Source organism: Plecotus auritus (genome assembly GCF_963455305.1).
Source record: "Plecotus auritus genome assembly, chromosome: 1".
NCBI lineage: Eukaryota > Metazoa > Chordata > Mammalia > Chiroptera > Vespertilionidae > Plecotus > Plecotus auritus.
Window position 1 is genome coordinate 187,496,137 of NC_137770.1, and position 23,878 is coordinate 187,520,014.

The window sequence follows — 23,878 nt, forward strand, 5'->3', positions numbered from 1 at the left end:
CCCATCTCTGCAGAATGGGAGGTGGGAGCTGAAAATTCTAATCCTTTAATCACTGCTTGGTCTTTCTGGTGACCAGCCCCCATCTAGGAGCCCACCCAATCACCTCATTAGAACAAAAGATGCTCATAGTGCTCTTATCACTTGGGAATTTACAAGTTTTTTAGAAACTTGTGCCAGGAATGGAGTAAAAAAACATATATTAGAACAAGAGGTAGCTTATAAAGTGCTTTATCACTTAAGAAATTTATGAGGGTTTTTATGGAGCTCTGTGCCAGGAACTAGGAGCAGAGACCAATTTATATATGTTTATCTCATAAACATTTGTTCTCATCCAGAATAAAAACCAAACCCTCCCAATTTTTACCACATCCTACAGTTAACCAATAGCACTATTCTTCTTCCTTAGAGCTCAGATATTTTTAACTTTGGCCTCCTTGGAAGGCAGCCAAAACCCATGGACTGACCCAAAAGATAATAAAAAGTTCTCTATACTAAATCACAAAATATACACTGGAAGCTGATGTGCAATCACAACAAAATACTTGCTAGTCCACTTCTTTTCAAAGAGGCTGTGTAAAAAGTCCCTACTTTTGATTAACCATTTAAACTGTGGTAAATGGAAAAATTGTTTTTGATTAAATCAAAGGATAGAGAGATAACACATTTGTTAACTTTCAGGTAAAAATGAAGAAAGGACTGAAAAATTAAAATTATGATACAAATCCTTTACCTTCTAACAAAATAACTAGTAGACACCTAATGTTAGTATACTACCCATCAGTACAAACTTTAAGGCAGACTTTTCGACAATATTCCATAAGCTTCAGACTTTTGCATAGTCTTTGATACAACAGTTGAATTTCAACAAACGTTATCATAAAGAAATACTGTACATTGCACTGCTATTAACAGAAAAAAAATTAGAAGTAAATTGGGATTATACACTACAAGTTGAAATATGCAGTCTTTTAAAAAGCTAATATAGATCAGTATGAACATGATCATCATAGAAAAATATTCATGAGATACTGACAGGAAATGAATGTTACAAAGAAGTATTATAACATTACCTCATTTTAAAAATTAAAATGCAACCCAGGTATGTGCCCTTGATGGGAATCGAACCTGGGACCCTTCAGTCCCCAGGCCGACTCTCCATCCACTGAACCAAACCAGCTAGGACGGAAATACCTCATTATCATATGTCTGACTCACCTGGGCAGCCATGCAATCTTGACCAGAAATAAGTTCTGCATAAGAGCCTAAGAAAAGTCACAGTGCCCTAGTATTTTATATAAATATGCAAATTACACAGAGCAAAATTCAGAGTCAAGAATGCATTAAGAAGGAGAACAACAGTAAAAGTGAAAGAAACCCAAAGTGTGGCTTCTTCTTGACTAGTGGGTCTGGCCTTCATGGCCAGTCCAAAACAAGGGACAGAGAGTAGCCACTTAAACTAAAACAGTAAAGGATTCATTTATCGTGAAGTTTTTGGCTCCCTCGTCTTTCCTATCAGAGAGCTTTGTTTCACTGGTTGGTTTCAGCCCTAGGCCTGAAGCTCTCCTGGCTGGACACTCATGATCAATCCCAAGTCCTCCAGACAGCTCCCTTTGGCTCAACACTGCCAAAGTGAATGGTTCATTTAAACTGAACAAACTTGAAACAGTGGGCTGACCCAAAATACCTAAATCAAAACAGTTAAATAGTAATCCATAAAGCTAAGGGATGGCAGTGAGATTTACTTTTTTTCTTAAGTTCATAAAATGATAAGGAAAAGAAATTCTGTAGGTCTAGTGACCCTGCCCAACCATGGGTGAAATGTACTAGCACCCTCTCCCCATTCAACCTATATCTGCACAGGTGAGAGAGAGAGAAGGAGGGGGCAAAGAGAGAAAGAGAACTATCACTCATTGCTCTCTGGGCACTGGTCCACCCCTTCCCACTCTTAATCACATTTTGTCAGTTTAGAAATATAAAAAGCAGCTATTTACAAAACCTAAAAAACAAATATCCCACCATATGAGAGGGTAGCAGATGCTTTATAACAAACTAGAGGCCCGGTGCATGAAATTCATGCACAGGTGGGGTCCCTAGGCCTGGCTGGTGATCAGGGCCAATCAGGTTCCCCGCCTCCCCGCCTCCTCCTTCCCTCACCATCCACCCCAGTTCCTTGTTCAGGGGGAGGGAGGCGGGGAGGGATGTGGGAGGTTGGCCGCTGGCCCTGAGGAGGGAGCCAGCCCTTGGCCCCCCTGGGAAAGGCAGGCTGGGGGCAGCTCCTGCATTTGAGCATCTGCCCCCTGGTGGTCAATGCACATCATAGCAACCAGTCGTTCCAGTCATTCCGTCGTAATGGTCGCTTAGGCTTTTAGATATATAGATTAGAATATAAGAAAGAAAACAGGCATCTTGTCAATTTAAGTTTTACCCTCAGTGACCAATGGGAGAGCATGAAATAACCAGAATGACTCTAGTATATTCATTGTTCACCACTAATGTTGCTGTATTGCAAATACTAAAGGTATTCATTAAAGCTTTTCTGCTTCAAAAGATACTCTTGGTGAAGAATAAAGAACAGAAAGATAGGTAAAGCATGGGCTAACACTCATAAAGACATCACAGAAAACTTCCAACCTCTCATTCATGACCAGCTGGTTTGAGGTATCCCTGTCATATGCTCCCTCACAGTAAATAAAAACACTCCATAATTACTGCAGCCTTCCTTCCTGCATAGGAAGGACAAAGAACATGTAATGTGTGCCTCATGGTGAGCTCAGCATGACTATCCCCATTTTTCCTATCTTTCCTTTCTCTCCTAGTTCCCAACATTCTTGTTTCCAGCCGGCCTGGAGGAGATCGGTGTTGCCTACACCTCCTCAGAGAAAAACAGGGGACTTGCCGCCTCAGGGCATAATGGTCTCCACCTTCCCCGCACTCGCTATTTTAACTTTATGCCCAAATATCCTCTGAGTTCTGTATAGACAGAAGGTAGAACTTGCTGCTTTAATCAGTACAACCTATTTAACCATGACTGGCACTATTCATATAGCACTAGCCTGTGGTCGGCAAACTGCGGCTTGCGAGCCACATGGGGCTCTTTGGCCCCTTGAGTGTGGCTCTTCCACAAAATACCACGGCCTGGGCGAGTCTATTTTGAAGAAGTGACGTTAGAAGAAGTTTAAAAAATTTGGCTCTCAAAAGAAATTTCAACCGTTGTACTGTTGATATTTGGCTCTGTTTACTAATGAGTTTGCTGACCACTGCTCTAACCAACTGAGTTTACCTGGCCAGTACTAAAACTTTCAATATAGCAAGCTGATTCTGGCATCAAAAAAAAACAACAACAAAAACACAGCATAATGGCTTTACCTTGTTGGTAAAGCACTTGGGGAACATAAGCAGGTTTAAATGGGGCCCAGAAAAATATTACAACTATATCAATGAGCTAGAAAATTGGCAGGAAGAATAAATCTCCACATCACTATAAAATTCCACTCCTATCCATCCATCACTGCCTCATACATAATTCATACGCACACATTCTGCAAAAACATTAAGTCTCCTGTCATTGGAAGGTATCTGTATCAATTATATTAAGAAACGGATATTCACATTCGCCTGGAAATGTACTGAGGAAAGGTGTCGTAGTAAGGGATGAGAGGTATTGTAAAGGGTATACTTTAGAGTCTGCTTCATTTTATGATTTTAAGATTGATAGTTAAATGGTGGGGGGGGAGGGAGGAGGGCGGACCACTAATAATAAATGACTGACTCATGGACCAGGTGATACCACTTGTTAAAGAAAATGTTCTCAGGCAACTCATGATTTTTGCAGTCTTTCTAAAAATGGGTAAAAATAATGATAGAATTTACTGAACTGAAGTTGCTGAGTCTACTACAGCTCTCTTTGGAGAAGTTCTGCTGCATGACACCAAATCCACTCTTAGTTCTGTGAAGCCTGATAAATGGCAATTTTTACCATTCAAGTCACTCTTTTATTCTCCATCCTTAAAATTCAGCAATTTTTAAAAACATCGAATCACTCTGATCTGTGTTTACCCAACCCAAGCCATCTCCCAAACTCATACAGAACATGGCAAAGTAACAAAATAATAAAACCTGTGAGACATTTTATTTATGTAACACATTTGTACACTATGTGCCTACCACGTTGTACTTAAAACTATGATATAACATGAATAATATACTAACTCTTAGGAAATACACAATTTGACATCACATATCATATAATAAACACTAGAGAAAGTCATTGCCTCACCATAACAGCCATTAGTTTTGTTTTAAAAGCAGATGTGAAGATGTTGAATTCATACAATAAACTACAGATCATAATATGGAACAAAAATAAGACTCCATAATTCCACTTTAAGGTGTCAAAGACCCAAATTTGCACACAATACGCCATCGGTCTGTGGAAGACACTATGCATTGCTTACCCATCAGCTATCGCCCACTTCTTCCTTGCACCAGAACCGTCAGGGGTGCTGGGCCCCTCCCCAAACCTAGGAGACAAGCCTTGACTGTGCCAATCAGATAATTCTTATTTCACTGATGCATGGAAGTGATTGCTCTCAGTTGGCCTGTAACCCAGACCTGGCCAATGAGACAAAAGAGGATGTATACTGGGGGTTTCTGGGAAAAAATTTCCCCATTTTGAAACTCCCCTTTCTGTCTGCCTTTGAATCCAGTTGTGTGAGGATGCGAAGACTGAAGCTGTGACAGTTACCTGGTGTCCGGGAGGGGACAAACCCAAGGAAATGAAGATGGCAGAACAGGAAGATAGGAAGCACCTGGGTGCTTGATATGCCCCTGATTTAACCAGTCCTAGAAATATCTCTCTCTGGACCTCTTATATAAGGTCCTAAGTTTTACTCATTATTTATTCCATATTTACCTTAGTACTATATTCTGTTACTTGCTGCTGAAAGCATCCTGACTGATACAGGCCCATTTAAAAACAAAAAAGCAGGTATCAAATAGGTTCAGACTTCAGAGTGACTCTTCTTAAGCAACTGCAGAATGCAAAAAGGAAAAGCTTCTTTCAGGTTATTTACATCTCTGTCCAAAGATTCACCCATCAAAGCTAACTGGAAGCCTAAAATAACTGTTCACAGAATTCAGGTGGAATCAGATTGCACTCTATGTTCTGAACTATGGCAATATCAAATCACCTAATTGTTGCTGAACCACTTCAAGTACACCAGGAGCATCACAAAGTAGCCTTTAGTGTACATACTATGACATTTGTTTCTCCTATCTTTGCAATTTGGGTCCAGAATGCTGGAGGCAATGTTAACTATGGTGTAGAGATAAGATATATGTATGCATGTCTTATATGGATAATCAGTTTTTCCAAAGTGCCCAATATATACAAGTTACTTTTCTTGGGACCAATAAGGTAAAGAACGAAAAAATTCTATTAATTCTGCCGATCAACCTGAGGTTAAAAATATGTCTGTGGGCATAATTCTAGAATTTTAAAACCAAACTGTCAGTACCCAAGCAAGACTCAAACTCAACTGCTTTTCCTTTTCTCATTACATATACCTAGGATAATAATACTGACCTACTTTACAGGGCTATCATAAGGATTAATCAGCTTAAAAATGCTAAGCACATTTGTAATAGTGTCAACAATAAAGAAAAAAAGCTAAGCACATCAAGATAGAGAAAGCTTATAATATGTATATGCAGTTAACCACATTTACAATTAACAAATGTATCACAATACAAACCACTGCGTTAATTACTTAAAATACTGCCAATTTTTTAAAGTCACAAATAATACCTCACATTAGAGTTGTTCATTAATAAGTATTTATTTTCTAATATCTTTAGAGAAACAGGCTGAGTACCATATATAGAATTCCTTATAACTCTTGATTAAGCACACCAGAAAATAAAATTATTAAATGACATTTGCTTCTGATCCCTAGGCCTCCGGACCAGAAAGCTGTCCACTCAGCTATCAAAAAAGCCAACCAGTTTAATTACCACTATTATTATCATTATCAGAAAGGGTATACAATCTCCCAGGCCACCTGCCACTCCTAACAAGTGTAGTGTTGAGATCTGAACACTTCCTATGGCACCATCTGCCTTTCATATCAGAGTTACGGAAATAAGCACTTCAATAACAGGAAGTCATTATAGAATTTCTTCTATTTCCTTTCAGCTCAGCTAGTTTGCTTTTTGGCAGAAAGCTGATTAACATAACAAAGTTACTGAGGCCTTCAGTGACAGGAGAGCAAACTGATAAGTTAGTTCAAAGTGTTACTTCTACCAGGGTTAGCAGCCCACACAGCTCTGAGAATTAAGGCTTTTGAGATGTTCTGCTTTATAAACCTCATTTATCAAGAGCAGAAGAGCCGTTACATATGGTGATGGGCATTATGGAAATGATTAGACTGACGACAAAATGTGAATGTGGGTTGGATTAAATTACCTGCAAGAGAGAAACTAACTCAGGAGAAAGTAAAAGGAACCCATCATAGATATGAATCCAAAAGGGCTGACACAAAAATGTTAGTCTTCTTATAAATTGGGGTTTGCTAGGAAAAGGCTTCCCGGGATGTCCAGGCAGAATTTTTTAAAATTTAACATAGTCAAATTAGGTTAAACTAAATAATTGCAGCTAATACAGTTCTTGTCTACTAAGATAGGAAGAAAGGTTAGGAGGTTTACAATAATTCAGAGAATTAATTTATGCTAACCCCAATATGGGAAATTGAGTAAATATTGGGAAAGGAAAACTGTCCATTTAGCTGAAGACTAGTGCTGACAATGTGGCTGGGTGGGAATTAGGAGAAGCACAGTAAACTGAGGTAAAATTTTTCATTTTTCTCTATAGGCAACCAGTTCCTATTTTAGTTTAATAAAATATTCCAAGATAGATTAATCACTTATAAAATGTCATCATTTAGAAAAAAATTCACATTTTGTTTGCATGCTTTATTTAAAAAGGAAGGCACATAAGTCTTCCTATAATGCAACTCTGTAAGTGTATGTCTTCGGAAGTTACCAGATGAATTCATGAGCAAAAACATGAAGAAATTAGAAATAATCACACAATGTCCTAATCGCTGAAACCATCCCTGATTTTGGAAGGGGGAGTTAAGAATGTATCACAACACAAGGGAGAGCATAAAGAGAGAAAAGTCATGTGGGAGAAGAATATTCAAAACAATTATAATCCAACACTTTTTTTTAAGCTGGACATTGAGTTTAGACGGGGTTTGGCATTCTGCCCACGAAAAATGTTTCTGGGAATCACAGGCATCTTTGCCCTTGGCTGAAGCACAAATGAATGAGTCATGGAGACACCTAAGCTAGAACCCTAAGTTGCCTGACACAATGGAAAAATGTATGTGCCTGCATAACCAGGAGTTTTAGTATTGGACGTGCCCTTAAAATGCCTTCTCTCCTCCACACAGGGAAGTTGGTCACATAGGGGCAGTAGTGAGGAGAGAAAGAGTACAAGGAAAGCACCGCTGCCTTAGGAGCAATAAAAGCAATTGGAAACTACTACATGCTTTCAAGGAGAAAAAAAAGAAGACAACCATACAAGCACTGTGGAGTGCTTTGTATCACTGCTCTGTCACAGGTACAGGATGCCTCCAAAATATGAATTTGTGTACCTTGCAACTGTGCCAGTTAGACACAACGTATAAAATATCAGTATAGCCCTAGCTGGTTTTGCTCAGTGGATAGAGCATCAGCCTGCAGACTGAAAGGTACCAGGTTCGATTCCGGTCAAGGGCACAAGCCCAGGTTGCAGGCTCAATTCCCAGTAGGGGGCATGCAAGAGGCAGCTGATCAATGATTCTCTCTCATCATTGATGTTTCTATCTCTCTCCCTCTCCCTTCCTCTCTGAAATCAATAAAAATATATTAAAAAATAAAAATATCAGTATAAACTGATAGATGACAGTTGGCAGGACTGACTCAAGACACATGTTCAAATAGAAGAATTCTGTCCTGGTACATTGCCTATACCATCACCTTCCACCTTTCCTTCCCCTCACTCTTTTTAATCCTTCACACTGCAGAGTCCTTTGGTCTGGGCAATGATGTCAACTTGAAATCTCAGACTTGCCCACTATCCCCAGAAACATGTCCTCTGCAGAGGTGGCCTTCTACCAAGTTCCCTCCCCAAATACCACAGTGGTTACCTGGGGGCAGCATTTCTGGGGGCCAGGGCCAGCACAGGCTACCTGAAACAGGGTCTCTTGTCTGTCACCACCTCCACGTTTAGGAGCTCTCCAGGTCACAGTTCTCAATAAGCACATATAGAAAACAAGCTCTTTCTCTTTTCCCACTCATCCTATCTAATAAAAGAGTAATATGCAAATTGACCGTGCCTCTGCTATGCCCACAAGCCACGCCCACCAGCCACGCCCACCAGCCAATCAGGAGGGAATATGCAAATAAACCCAACCAAGATGGCTGCAGCCACAGAGAGCAGGAGAGAGGCTTGGGTTTCCCTGGCAATGGAGGAAGCCAAGCTTTCCGCCTGCCCTTGCCGGCCCAGGCCTCCACTCAAGGCTACAAAATTTCAATTATAGAAGACAAATATATCCCAACAGAAATGGCGGCAACCACGGAGCTGGAGAGAGCAGGAGGCTAGGGTTGCCCACGGCAATGGAGGAAACCAAGCCTCTACAGCCCTGGCCTGCTTTGGCCTCCACTTAAGGCTACAAAGTTTCAATTATAGAAGATACATAAATCCCAACAGAAATGGCTGCCGCCACGGAGCGAGCAGAAGGATTGGCTCCACTCCAGGCTACAAAGTTTCAATTGTAGAAGATAAATAAATCCCAGATACCAGGGCCTCTACTTGGGTCGCCAGGGGCCTGGCTGGCCTGCAAACCACCACAGGCCCCTCACCCAGGCCGCCCCACACCCTAAAGGAACCCCCACCCTGACCCAGGACACCCTTCAGGGCAAACCAGCTGACCCCCACCCATGCACCAGGCCTCTATCCTATTAATAAAAGAGTAATATGCAGATTGACCATCACTCCAACATACAAGATGGCTGCCCCCATGTGGTCAAAGATCCTGCCCCCATGTGGACACAAGATGGCCAGCAGGGGAGGGCAGTTGGGAGGAACCAGGCCTGCAAGGGAGGGCAGTTGGGGGCAATCAAGCCTGCAGGGGAGGGCAGTTAGGGGTGACCCTGCCGGCAGAGGAGGGAAGTTGGGGGTTACTGGGTCTGCAGGGAAGGGCAGTTGGGGGGGACCCAGGCCTGCAGGGGAGAGCAGTTGGAGGGTACCAGGCCTGCAGAGGAGGGCAGTTAGGGGTGACCAGGCCTGCAGGGGAGGGCAGTTAGGGGAAAACAGGCTGGCAGGGGAGCAGTTAGGCATCAATCAGGCTGGCAGGGGAGTGGTTAAGGGGGTGATCAGGTTGACAGGCAGAAGCGGTTAGAGGCAATCAGGAAGGCAGGCAGGCGAGCAGTTGGGAGCCAGCAGTCCTGGATTGTGAGAGGGATCCCAGATGGGAGAGGGTGCAGGCTGGGCTGAGGGACACCCCCACCCCGAATTTCATGCACCAGGCCTCTAGTTAAAAATAAACCCAAATGGCACCCAGATTTAGAACATACCTACCAATGAAAAAGTTAGAAGAGAGGGCCCTAACCAGTTTGGCTCAGTGGATAGAGTGTCAGCCTGTAGACTGAAGGGTCCTGGGTTCAATTCTGGTCAAGGGCACATGGCAGGGTTGTGGGCTCGATCGCCAGTGGGAGACATGCAGGAGGCAGCCAATCAATGATTCTCTCTCATCATTGATGTTTCTCTCTCTCTCCCTCTCCCTTTCCCTCTGAAATCAATAAAAATGTATTTTAAAAAAAGAGAGAGAGTGGGAAGTGCTCACCCACATAACCTTTGCATTCAAAGAGGAACTATTTGGAAGCTGCTATGGAGTTTATAATTAACAGGCAAGTTTCGTCAACGACAGAAATTTCTGGAATCTATTGTAATTTACACTAGAAACTTGTTTATTTGAAATTTATATTATAAACATTGGCTGGATTCTGTGGTTGAATCCAAAAGCCTTCTTGGCATACCTCTAGCTCAGGTCTCTTGCAATCACTCAGCCTTTACTGCAGAGAGAGCTGGCCTGACCCAACGTACACACAGAAGCAGAGCAGCTGCTCCTCACTCCCAGAGGCCCACGAACCACCCACCACTAGCTCCATGAAGCTGGTGGCAGGAGGCTCCCTGGTAGAACGTCGCATTGCATTCAGATGTATTCACCACAGTGCCTTCCCCGGATCTTTGCCACTGTGGGATTACAAGGATTTTGTTTCCTTTCTCACCTGCCACCCCACGTTGAACCTTCTCACCCCAGGTTCTAAGGCAAAGGTGTGCCGGGAGTCATCCTGAGCGACCAGCTCTGCTAGGACGCTGCCTGACAGAAGGCACAGTCACAGAGAAAACAGGCAGGAGGGCAGACTTCACAGGCTACAGTTAGCTTTGTGGAGTCTTCTTTATCATTTGAAACTACTTCAGGAGCTACACTAGAACCCAACATCTCCTCTTTTTATAGGAAAGGGAATTGAGGCTCTAAAATACAGAATCAGAGCACGGTAATGCCTCCACTAGGTCTGTCTGACTCCAGAATTCACCCTAACCATGCTGTCTCTATAGGAGTAATGGAAAGATCTCCTCCCGGTGCCTAAAATACTTGCTTCAAAGGCTGGTCAGGGTGAACACAAGTCCTTCAGGGGTCACTGATGTGAAAGGGGTCTAAAGGATCTCTAAGCCCTGGTGGAATGTAGATATTCCCAAAAGGAGGAGCATGATGTTGGGCTGTGACCTGCCACTGACCCCTCTGTAAGCATGAGTTGTTAAGACACTGACTCTCACCTGGGGAACCAGCGCAAGAGTAGGAGATTAATGTAAGACTCGGGTGAGTTTTAACAGGAGAGAAAAGATGACCTTGGCTTTTACTCTCTTCTAATACGAAAAACATTTTTAAAAGTGAAAAACCTCCCTGCTACCTCCATAACAATTCTATATGACAGTTCGGTATTATATTAATTGGTAAAACGAAATGAATAGGAATTACTAAATTTATGAACTGGTGACACTGTTAACTAAATTTTTATTTTAGTTAAAAGCAAGATGTATTCACATCTGAAAAACTGTAGTATCAGGTGCATTGTATATATAAAGGTGTACATATGGACCATGCTACAAACCACTTCCTTGAAATCCCAGGAGTCCAAGGGCCACAAGTCCAGAAACCACTGTTTAGGACATTGGGTACTGCTGCAGGTGAGCAGGCCTGGTAGGATATGGCAGGGAGGGTTCCCAAGAGGGAACCTAGAGGCAAAGAATGGGGGGAAAGCCCATAAATCATACTTCACATACTTAATAATTCTACATAAGAGCAGCCCTGCGGCCCTTTATCCAGTGGGCAACGTAAAATTGATGAAATGTGAACACTGATATTTGGACAGGGCAACTGCAGAATGTAGCCACTTGTTATGGGAAGAAATAAATATGGTAAAAGAGGGAGCCAGTGTCACAGAAAAAATTAGCTCATCCTGACATCAAAATGATTTGCCTAAATAAACATAAAAGAGTAAAATCATCTAGAAAAAAAACAGCAAGACTGTCCTTTAATGAAGCTTCAGTATCTACATTTGATTTGGAGTAAATAAAAAAATCAGCAAGTAACAAAGAAAATGACACATGCCATGCTAATATGAAAAATTAAGCATGGTCACAATTTAAGACCGCATCTTATAATTTCTCACCAAAAGGAGACTCATTCAAGTATCACCACTCCTCTAAATGTAGCTGAAATCCAAGACTAAGAAAGTACCTTATAGAACCCTGCTAGCAGTTGTCGCGACCCACAGGTTGAGAACCGCTGCTATAGAGCCTAAGACCATCGGAAAACACAGATATTTACATTATGATTCATTAACAGTAGCAAAATTACAGTTATGAAGTAGCAACGAAAATAATTTTATGGTTGGGGGTCACCACAACATGAGGAACTGTATTAAAGGGTCGCGGCATTACAAAGGTTGAGAACCACTGTTATAGCTAGATCTATGCTATATAAACACACTGAAGGTCAAACACTGAAGGTCAAACTTAGATCCTTTAGACAGAAAAAGTGGAAGGAAAAAGCACTTAAACCAATGGACTTTAAATACACACAGAACCTGTTATCAATAAAGAAAAAACCTTAAAACTTAAGGAATCTAATCAGCCCTCTACCTTTCCAACTTCTCCTCTCTCACCCGCCATCAACAGTCTCACCAAACTATTCAACATTCCCTGAACAAGGACTGCACCATCATACCCATGCCTTTAATCACTGGGTACACCCAGGTATGTGCAATAAACATACACACACTTGCTGAAGTCCTACTCCTGCTTCCTACTTGATTGACCTCCGAAGGCGAAATGAATCCCTTTCCTTTAATCCCCTCAGCATGTTCTCCAACTTACCTCACACGTTCTTCCACATGGGTTCCCTGGAGCCAAATCATTACTGTATCATTCACTTTCTACTCACACCACCAAGCATAGTGCTTAGCCCAATTGCTTAACAAAACATGTTGCAGAAATAAATGAATGAATAGGCACCTTGGAGGAAAAATTAGAGGGAAATGCTTCTGATATTGATTGTATGAGGATTACCTATTCACAAAATAATCACAATGTGTTAGTATTCAATTATGGAAGAAAAATCTATTTCTCTAACTGTAAACTAACTAGTCAACTTCCCTCCCCTGGTAACTGAAACAACATGTGTTGTCTAATAAGATGAAAAGGAGCCCTAGCTGGTTTGGCTCAGGGGTAGAGTGTCAGCCAGCGGACTGAAGGGTCCTGGTTTGATCCCAGTCAAGGGCACACACCAATTACAACTTGATGCCCAGCCCTGGTCAGGGCTCATGCTGGGGGCAACCAATCAATGTATCTTTCTCACATTGACGTTTCTCTCTCTGTCTCTCCCCTTCCCTTCCACTCTCTAAAAATCCATGGAAAAATATCCTCGGGTGAGGATTAACAACAACAACAACAAAAAAAGATGGAAAGGAAATGTCTGGTTTTCCATCAACAGGCTTGAATTAGACACAGAAGTTCCACACAGAAGAAAATCCTACACCATTCAAAGCGCCTCCCTGAGACTCTTGCACCAGCACGCTCCCATTCCCAGCCTTTCTCGCCAGTCATCAAGGCAGACAGGGGCACTCACCTGGCTTGTTTCCTTCCCTCTCGTGGCCCAGCTGCCCCTTGGTGTTCAAGCCGCAGGTGTAAACCTCCCCATCCTCCAGCAGGAACACGGAGTGGTTTCCTCCACAGGCCACTTCCTTGACACTTCTGTCCGATATAAATCCGCACACCTGTGGCTCGGCCACAATTCCTTGTAGGTTAGTGCTGATTCCAGGTTGGCCCAGAGACCAATATCCCCAACATAACATTGTTCTTATCCTTCAGGAATTCATGTAGCCTAGAAAAACATTTTGTAAAAAAGGTTTTAAAAAATAGGTCGGAGGAAATCACATTGAGTAATACATGTAATCAATTTTTTAAAATAACCTCTAATATTCTTCAGATACCTTGCATCTCAGAAGAACAGTTACTAATAGTGTTGAAAGTAGTCATGTTATAACAATAACTAGTGGCCCGGTGCACGAAATTAGTGCACATTAAAAGGGGATTAATTAGAGGAAATAATTTAATATTGCTATTTGCCCTTTCTAATAGAAGTGTCAGAGATGAAAGAAAATCAGTAAAATGTATATGAAAACCTTCCTCCTGTCAGAATCTGGGGCACACCACGGGACCAGAGTCAAGTTCCCACCCACCCATATGCGCCTCAAAATCGAGTGAGCCCCAAACCTGGCCACCCCTCCCCCCATTGGGCTAGATCCAGACCCAGCCAGTCCCACCATTGTCAAGCCCCACCGGGCAGGGGGCATAGCCTCAGGTCCCCTGGCCTGGTGCCAAGATGGGGGGGGGGGGCATGGCCTGAGGTCCCGCAGCCCAGACCGGGGTGGGGGGCATGCCTTGAGGTCCCCCATCAAGCCCCACCAGGTGGGTGACACGGACTTAGATCCCCTGTCAAGCTCTGCTGGGTGGGGGGCATGGCCTGAGGCCCCCGTCAAGCCCCACCAGGAGGGGTGGCGCAGCCTCAGGTCCCCCATCAAGCCCCACTGGCAGGGAGGCACAGCCCCAGGTCCCCCGTCAAGCCCGCTGGGCGGGGGGCATGGCCTGAGTTCCCCCGACCCAGCACTGGGGGTGCACCTTGAGGTCCCCTGTCAAGCCCCGCCAGCCAGGGGGGGCGCAGCCTCAGGTCCCCTGGCCCGGTGCCAGTGCTGGGGGTGTGGCCTGAGGTCCCCCGGCCTGGTGCTGGGATGGGGGACGCAGCCTGAAGTCCCCTGTCAAGCCCAGCCAGGCAGGGGGGCGCAGCCTCAGGTCCCCCAGCCTGGCGCTGGGGCGGGGGGAGCAGCCTCAGGTCCCCTAGCCCAGCACCATGACGGGAAGGGGGAAGCGCACCTTGAGGTCCCGTCAAGCACTGCTGGGTGGGGGGCATGGCCTGAGGTCCCCTGTCAAGCCCCACAGGGTTGGGGTAGGGCGTAGCCTCAGGTCCCTGCTGATTGCTCGTTAAGGCTCCTTATGGGAACTTGGCCTCAGCTGTGGGTGCAGCCATCTTTGTGATGGAGTGATGGTCAATTAGCATATTCCCTCTTTATTATATAGGATAATGCTATTTTCGTGTTTTAGTTAAGATTTTAAAGAACGTTTCTAAACAAATTTTATTTGTGTAAATGAATTGTGAATACAGAATACAGTTTTCAGGTCACTGATGAGGAACACTTGAGTACAGGAGCATTGCTAAAACAATCTCTGCAAATCATATGGTAACAAGTTTTGAAATTACCCTCATGACTTCACCTTGTTCTTTCTCACTGCACTTTTCCTTTGAGTTTTCTACTTATTTAATTTTTAAAAATTTGTGAACTCCTTTAAATAGCCCATTGTTAGCTTGGATAGTAATTCACCACTTGCAACAAAAATGAGAAATGGGTAAAAAATGTTACTTCTATTTCCTCTTACACATCCTTCTGGATCTGAGTCAAACTTCATTTCCTACTCTAGGGCCTCTGGAGACCATTCCAGCCACCATCAGTCTGCATCCGTCTGACCCTAATATAACCCTGATTAAAAACTTTCTCTGGCCTGTCCGGTGTGGCTCTGTGGTTGAGCATCGTCGACCTATGAACCAGGAGGTCACGGTTCGATTCCCAGTCAGGGCACATGCCTGGATTGTAGATTCAATCCCATGCAGGAGGCAGCCAATCAATGATTTGCTCATCATTGATGTTTCTATCTCTCTCTTTCCCTTCCTCTCTGAAATCAATAAAATATATTTTTTACCATAAAAAAAAGAACAGAAAAAACTTTCTCTGTATCTTATAACTTAACTCCTCAGCCAGATTTTAATTGCCTTAATCAGAGACCACAGTATAACACATACCTCTTCAATCTAGCAGGTATTCAATCAACTTTTAGTTGATTGATTACTGCTAACTCTAGCCCAAAGTCACACTACTTTTAAAAATTCATGCTCCTCCCCCAAAAAAATAATTTTTAAAAATTCATGCTTCCCTTTCATACAAACAAAACTTCATCTCTATCAGTTCACACCCTCTAGGATGGGTATAATAAAAAAGAACAGATAATAACAAGTGTGGGTGAGGATGTGGAGTAAGTGGAGCTCTCTTACATTGCTGATGGGAATGTAAAATAGCACAGGTACTTTGGAAACAGTCTGGCAGTTCCTAAAAAGGCTAAACATAGAGTTACCATATTATCCAGCAATTTTACTGCTAGCTACATATCCAAGAGAACTGCAAATTGACAGAGAAAGACAAATACCATATGATATCATTTATATGTGGAATCTAAAAAAAAAAAATGAACAAACAAAACAGAAACAAACTCATAGATACAGAGAATAAATTGACAGTCTCCAGATGGAAGGGGTGTTGGGGGGATGGGCAAAAAAGGTGAAAGGGATTAAAATGTACAAATTTCGAGATACAAAAATAGTCAGAGAGATGCAAAGTACAGCATAGGGAATGTAGTCAATAATATTTTAATAACTATGTATGATACTAGGTAGATACTAGACTTAAGGGGGTGATCACTTCGTAAGCTATATAAATGTCTAATCACTATGTTGTACCCCTGAAACTAATATAATATTGTATGTCAACTGTAATCAAAAAATAAATTTTTTAAATTGAAATAGGAAAAAAAGAACTAAAAGCATAAATACATCCACTCAAAAGTTCATAACAGCATTATTCACTCATGTTATGAAAAGGGAGAAATAACTTAGATATCCATCAACTGAAAAATAAATAAGCAAAATGTGGTTTTTTTATACAATGGACATTTATTTAGTTACCTATCTGATTTACTCTTTGAACTCTTTCAAAAAAGGCATGGAAAAAAAATATAAAACTGAATCTCAATTTGCTGTCTTAACCAGAAAGTTCTGCTTCTTCTTAAGATTTTTATTCCTTGCCTATACTCTAGAACTGGGAAAAAAAAATTAAGCTTCAACGTTATTCTTTGAGTTAACTACAAAGAGAGACAAGATAAAATGATAAAATGAGGCAGTGGAGGGTTGAGGGGGAAGATACATACATTTTAAAAGACCAGCAAGATCACATAATCTTTTCATAATTCTATTTTCCCAATTTGCTAAATTGTTGTATCCATACTAATGTCTTCCTTAATTTTCAATGTTTCAGGAGTATGTCTTATCTCTCCTACCCATCTATATATATAAAGAGCCAGGGTCGTAACAATCAAAATGACCAAAGGCTTGACCGAACGCCAGGCTGCGTGTGCAGCAGGCGAACAGGCTCAACTGCTGACCTTTCAGAGAGAGAGAGAGGCGGGGCTGATCAGCAGTAGCAGCGGCTGCTGGGGAGCCCTGGAGAGAGAAGCAGGGTGATCAGACCCTGCTTCTCTCTCCAACCCTCGCCAGCAGCCAAGCCTCTCTCTCTCTCCCAGAGGTCAGCAGTTCAGCCCGCTCGCCAGCAGCCTGGGGAAGCTGCTGATCAGCCCCACCTCTATGATCAGGCCCGGAGATGCTGACTGGCGTAGAAACCGACCAATCAGAACCAAATCTGGGTGAATTGCGAGGAGCCAATGGCTGCCTAGGAGGTGGAGCTTTTGACGCTGACTAGCATAGAAACTGACCAATCAGGACCAAATCTGGGTGAAGTGTGAGGAGCCAATGGATGCCTAGGAGACGGGGCTTTTGACGCTGACTGTTATAGGAACAGACCAATCAGAACCAAATCTGGGTGAATTGCGAGGAGCCAATGGCTGCCTAGGAGGCGGAGCTTCTGACACTGACTGGCATAGAAACTGACCAATCAGAACCTAATCTGGGTGAACTGCGAAGGCAGAACCTAAGGTGGGGGCTGAGAAGGGGTTTTAAGGGCAACAGCTGTTTGGTGTAAGGTGTAAGAAAGTGGTTCAATTTTTTAAGCCGTTTGACAGTATAGTGCATATGACTGGCTATCAGTCCAGATATAGGGATTATGTATTTTTGTCTGCCAAGAACATTTCCTCCTGATGAAAAAGGCTCCCCCCCGCTATTTAAGCAATCCTATCCTATATAATCAATCTATACTACTAAAAGGGTAATATGCTAATTAGACCGGGTTGACTGGCCATTTTCCGCACATCTGACTTCCAGACAAAGCTATGGTGGTGGGGGCGATCAGGCTGGCAGGGGAGGGCAGTTGGGGGCGAGATCAGGCCAGCAGGGAAAGGCAGATGGTGGCAAGATCAGGCCAGCAAGGGAGGGCAGTTAGGGGTGATCAGGCAGGTAGAGGCAGTTGGGGGTGAGATCAGGCTGGCAGGGGAGAGCAGTTGGGGGCAAGATCAGGCCGGCAGGGGAGGGTAGTTAGGGGCGATCAGGCAGGCAGGCAGAGAGGTTAGGGGCAATCAGGCAGGCAGGCAGAAGCAGTTAGGGGAGATCAGGCAGGCAGGCAGGTGAGCAGTTAGGAGCCAGCGATCCCTGATTGCGAGAGGGTGCAGGCTGGGCTGAGGAAACTCCCTGCCCCCGTGCACAAATTTCGTGCGCTGGGCCACTAGTAGTTATATAAGTAACATCACAGTACTAACTATACATTATTCACTATGCTAATAAGCATATTATTTCATTATCTAATTTCATCTTCACACCAACCCTGTGCCATAAGTACTATTTTTAGCCTCATTTTCAGAGAAAGCAAGGTTCAGAGAGATTAACAAGCATGCCTAAGGTCACACAGCAGAAAGGAGCCAGCACCAGGCTACGAATCTTAAACCAATGTCCAGAGTCTTATCCAGTGGGCCACATGGCACCCAAGTAGATTTATATGTCACCTACAGGAGCAAAGACCACAAAAATACTTGCAGAATGACTAAATTATAGTCAGTATACAATACAGGATGTCCTGGAAACCTGAAAATAAAGTTTCCCTCTTAAGAGGGAAACCAACCAGAATTAGGAGATAATGATATTAGGCAGCAATACCATTAAGCCATCCCCTTAACCAGCCAAGTACAATGTGTCTAAAAATATGGTATTAAGAAGCTATGATTGTTTGTCTACACAAAAATCTATAAACAGCCCTGGCCAGGAGTGGCTCAGTTGGTTGGAGTGTTGTCCCATACACCAAAAGGTCTCGGGTTCAATTCCCAAGTTTTGGTCGATCATCAGTTGAAAAACATGCAGGAGGCAAACAATCATGTTTCTCTCATATCAATGTCTGTCTGTCTCTCTCCCTTCCTCTCCAAAAATCAATAATATAAAAATCTATAAACAATGTTCACAGCAGCTTTATTCATACTAAACAAAAGTGTCCAGCACCACTTCCTTCACTATCTCTAAGTACAGTTGTTCTTCATTATTTGCAATCCCATGCTTGTGAATTTGCCTATTCACTAAAATTTGTTTGGAACCCCAAAATCAGTGCTCAGAACATTTTTGCCATCATTCCCAGACACGTGCAAAGAGATGAAAAATTTCAATCATCCTATGCCCATGTTCCCAGTTGAAGTCAAAGAAGATAATGCTCTGCCTTCTTATTTTGACTCTCAAAAGTGGTCTTTTGCCTGCCACATTTTTCACATTTTTATATTTTTTGCTGATAACTTTGCTGTTTAAAATGTCCCCCAAGCATAGAACTGAAGTACTATACTTAGTCATTAAATTCACCTAGCCACTTGCCTTGCTTAGATTCCATGAGTAATTAAGCAACCTTAAATAACTTGTTTTCCAAGGCAGATCCTACTACGTAGAAAGAACACCATGACCAGCTGACCAAAGCATCTCAGACTTCTAGGCATTTCTACTTATAATTAATTCAACATCCTGGATCTATCAGCTTCTTATAAATTTGTTTTGCTTGAATCAGTCCTTGAGGATCAGCTATACTCAGAGAGCTTTGGACAATTGCAAGCCTGAAGTATGGCCTCATCTTTAACTGACTAATAGAAACCATTTATGACAAAAGACAAATAGGACTATTGTTCAAAATCCTTCCCACCTGAGTTACAGTAAGGGAATCTTCAAGCAGTCAAATAAATAAAAATTACTAAGAGAAGTAGCTAAATGACAACCACAAATAAGCTGTATTCCTATGAATGGATTATTAATCCTAATAGAAAATCTGGTCTAGGTCATCAAGACACTTTGCCAAAACTACAGCAGGAGGCAAGAAAATCATCCTTCAGGAGAAAAGTTCAGTGCACTGAAGAGAAACTAGCCATTAATACAGCTTTCACCTAAAAGTACACTCTGGTAGAACCCCCATATCTACTAGCTAATGGTGTCCATGAATTTAAAGATCCAGTTTTAGCAATGTTCTTCACCTGGCATTTGCTATCCTGGGTACTCCTATCCATGTTTTTCTCATTCGCTTTTGTTCATTTCTCTATCCCTAAAGACTAGAATAGTGTCTGGCACATAGAAAGAGCTCAATAAATAGTTGCTGAATAAATAAAAAGTAATACCTATTATTACTGCAAGCCTACTGTACATATGAGTCTGTGCTAAAAACTTTACACAGATTATTGAATTTGCCCTTTACAATAACCTCAAGGCTTAGCAAGGTTAGGTCACTTGCCCAAGAACATGTAAATAAGTAGTTAAGTGACAAAAGTAGGATTCCAACTTGTAGGTAATCAGACCTAAAGCTAGCCAGAGATGGGAAGGGTAAGTGAAGCAATCTCAACAGAGTTAGCCAGACTTTTTTCCATGTCTACCCTGATTTATAATAAAACTAGTTCACGCCCGGCCAGTGTGGCTCAGTGATTGAGCGTTGACCTATGAACCAGGAGGTCACACTTCAATTCCCAGTCAGGGCACATGCCCGGGTTGTGGGCTCAATCCCCAGTGTGGGGCATGCAGGAGGCAGCCGATCAATGATTCTCTCTCATCATTCTCTCTCCCTCTCCCTTCCTCTCTGAAATCAATAAAAATGTATTTTAAACAAAAAAAAAAACTAGTTCATTTACTGGTTCACACACAAAAACACATGTTCCTGACACCAGCAAGTTATATTTCTAAATGTAGAACATGTCTAAAAAGGGCAGAGGTATAGCATCAAAGAGATCACCTTATTAAGGATACCTTACGTGTCCACTTAACCTAACCTTTAGGCAAGAAACTTACATTCCTAACTTCTTTTTAATGGCAGCTGAGGCCTTCCATGGCCAAGTAACCTTGGTCCTCTGAGAAATAAGTGGATGAAGAAGAGACTGGAAACTAGGTCTCCTACCTCCTGGGCTCACCCAGTTCTCTTCACCACATCACAGCAAAAGAAAGTCATTAAGGATTTGTTAAGGTCCCTCTCTAGGCAACCGTAGTAACTCGAATTCTTTACATAGATTATCTTTTTGAATCCTCTTATTAATTCTGTAAAGTAGATATTATCTCAATGTACAAGATGAGGAAACTGAGAGTCAGAGGAATCAAGTAACTCACCACAGGTCACACACTTGGCATTTGGACAAGGAGCCAGAATGGTTACCCCTCACCCTGCAGATCTGCAAGTTAAAGAAATAAAAAGCATTAGTATGGAACTCTACAAAACACCTTCATGTTATTGAAAACAAATATTCCCCAAACGTGGTACCTCAAGACTGTTAAATACGAACAAGAACCTCTAACCAACTTATGAAGCTATCATCTCTAAAAGTGAACTAGAGTGCTCGCTTCGGCAGCACGTATACTAAAATTGGAACGATACAGAGAAGATTAGCATGGCCCCTGCGCAAGGATGACACACAAATTCGTGAAGCGTTCCATATTTTAAAAATAAACAAATAAATAAATAAAAAATAAAAGTGAACTAGAGACATAGGTAGCACCTTTAAAAATTCCTGGCATTTGTAGCAGATACTACAATAAAAATTAAATTATTTTTAAATCTCCCATTTAGGTTAAAAAGAGAAATTTTGAAACTATAATTCAATTTTGTCTATTTTCTCCCATGTTTTCCATGTACCACACACATTACAGCTTATTTTGCCACAACTGGTTTTGAAGACTTTCTGGTATCTTCCCTTCCTTCCAACACCATATCCTCTATCACAGAAAACAAGATAAGACTGAGAGACACCTTTAGTTTCTCAAAAGAAAAAGTCCCTCATGATTTTAAGGTATTATCATCATAACTTTATTTCTATCTTATGTAGAAAATCCCATTCACTTTGGAGAATAATTACTTTTATTTCTTAAACTGATGCAAAACTATCTTGTTTCTCCAGTAGGGGTGCAACCCTATGTATTAAAATTTTTTAAATTATTATGCAAATCTTAAGGAGTCTGTTACTCGGAATGAAATGCCATAACCAGTGGTTCCAACCACACCATTTGGAACATTTTAGATTGTGTTTGTTTAAAAAAAAATAGAAACCCAACTGCATACTTTTTGAATAAGCAAAAACTGCATGTTAATCAATCGGGTTTTTTTCCAAGCCAAAAGAGGTTATTTTTCCAAAGAGGTTTCAAACCTTCCTCCCTGATTTCTGAACACTTTCTACAGAAGGTTCCTAGCTCAATGTGGTCAAACAATGTGTAATTAATCTATTTTGCTTTAAAGGGGGGGTGCCTATATTACTCCCCTTTTCTTCTTTTAATGCCATTCCCCTTCCCCCAGGGTAAAGGAAAGTAGAAAGAGAGCGACACAGTAATCTGCCTGCAAAAACAAGATCCCTCTCTATCTAGTCACTTCATTTAAAATCCTCATTTTATTTCATTTTTCTTCCTTCTCAGTCTGGAGTTAAAAATCAGCTCACTTGATGTTATCAAATCACCGAATGAAAGGTTCTAGAAATAGCTTCCTATTTGTGGAAAGAGCCAGAAGACACAAAAAATGGAAGAGCTCTTGAATTGTCTTTCCTAAAGCGTTTCGCGTGTAACGATTGCAAGCAGGATCCTGGAAGGCTTCGCTCTGAATTTAAGGTATTCCTAATGGGGCTGATTTAAAAGCTAAAGTAGCATGTAATCAGGAAACAGCCAGAAACAGCGAGCTGCTAAAAGCAAAGTTCAAATACATATTCCTCAGGGCACACTGTGCATTTACTCCAAACCAATGCACAGTTGCTTTAGGTGCCCAGGTGCCGTCTCCATCACACTCCCTGGCTCCTCGGGTTCAGGGGTACACACGCTCTACGTCCTGGTTTGCCCACTCCACACATTTACAAATAACTCAAAGTGCCACCTGCCCCAAACCTCCCAGCTCCTGACACCCCCGCACACGTACGTGTCCACACACACACACACACTCCAGCGCGCACGTGTCCACACACACACACACCCTCGCCCCAACTCCGCCCAGGAGGCGGACTCGGACAGACAAGCGGGCACAGCCTCCACGAGGTGGGAGGTGCCGGGCGCCGCGGCTCCACGGGCGCTGGCCCCACGGGCGCTGTCACCGCAGACGCCGAGCCCTGCGTCCCCGGCGCAAACTCCTCGCGGCCGCGGGGGTTCTCTCTAACGCGGAGGCCTCACCCGCTCCCATTTGGCCGGGAAGCGTCCGCGCCCGCACCGCCAGGGTGTCTCCCGAGCCCCGGAATTTAAATAGGGACAGGCGAGGAGGAAGGGGAGGATCCTCCTTTTTGACTTTCCGCGTCGCAATTCCTCCTGGACTGCGAACAGTCAAGTCCGTGTTGGGGGCGCTCCCAGTTTTAACGCAGCTTCCGGCCTTTCCAGGCGCGGGGGTTCTTTGGATCAGAGGGCGAACCCCCAGCACACCAGGGTGGCGCGCGCAAGGCCGAGGGTGCCCAGCAGGCACTGCAGACGCCCGGCCCCTCCGCCCGCGCGCCTGGCCCCAGGTCGTTGAGGGAGCGCCGCAGCCGCAGCAGCCCCTCCGGGCGCCGCGCGCTGACAGACGCGCCCCGTGGCACGCGGCGGCCGCGCGGGGGCAGCTGCGCGGGGCTCTCCTTCCGGGAACCCCGGCCCCCACCCCACGCACCTTGGCAGGCGCTGAACCGCCGCTCGGGTTTCCGACTGTGACAGTCTCTCCGGCCGGCCTCCGGGTGTCTCCGCTTTTGGCGTCACAATAATAAGGAAGTTTCCCCGCAAGCCTGCGGGTGGCGGAATGAGCCGGGTGAATGACTTCCCGCCTGACCAATGGGCGCCTATGGGGCGGGCCGCCACCAATGGCGACCGCGGAGGAGCCGAGGACGGGCTCCGAGGGCGGGATGGGCGGGGAGGTCCGCGGGCGGGAGGCGGGGAAGAGGCCCAGGCCCTGGTGGGAGGCGGGGCGGTCTGAGATGACAAGACCAGCGGGCCCGCTTGGGGGACCGCGGCTC

At 43.5% G+C, this 23,878-nt stretch overlaps 1 protein-coding gene across 3 annotated transcripts in view; it reads right to left on the reverse strand.

The window, feature by feature from the left end:
• The window catches only part of HERC3 (HECT and RLD domain containing E3 ubiquitin protein ligase 3), a 92,518-nt gene extending 68,856 nt beyond the window's left edge, over positions 1–23,662 (reverse strand). For all 3 annotated transcript variants that reach the window (XR_013961239.1, XM_080681010.1, XM_080681009.1), the window contains exons 1-3: positions 23,539–23,662; positions 21,045–21,106; positions 13,236–13,490 (exon numbers count right to left, since the gene is read on the reverse strand). Coding sequence is in view for 2 of the 3 variants with exons in the window: in XM_080681010.1 (XP_080537136.1) it covers positions 13,236–13,461 (226 nt within the window). In the remaining variant the exon portion in view is untranslated. The remainder of the gene's footprint in view (positions 1–13,235; positions 13,491–21,044; positions 21,107–23,538) is intronic.
• Positions 23,663–23,878: the final 216 nt, after the last annotated feature.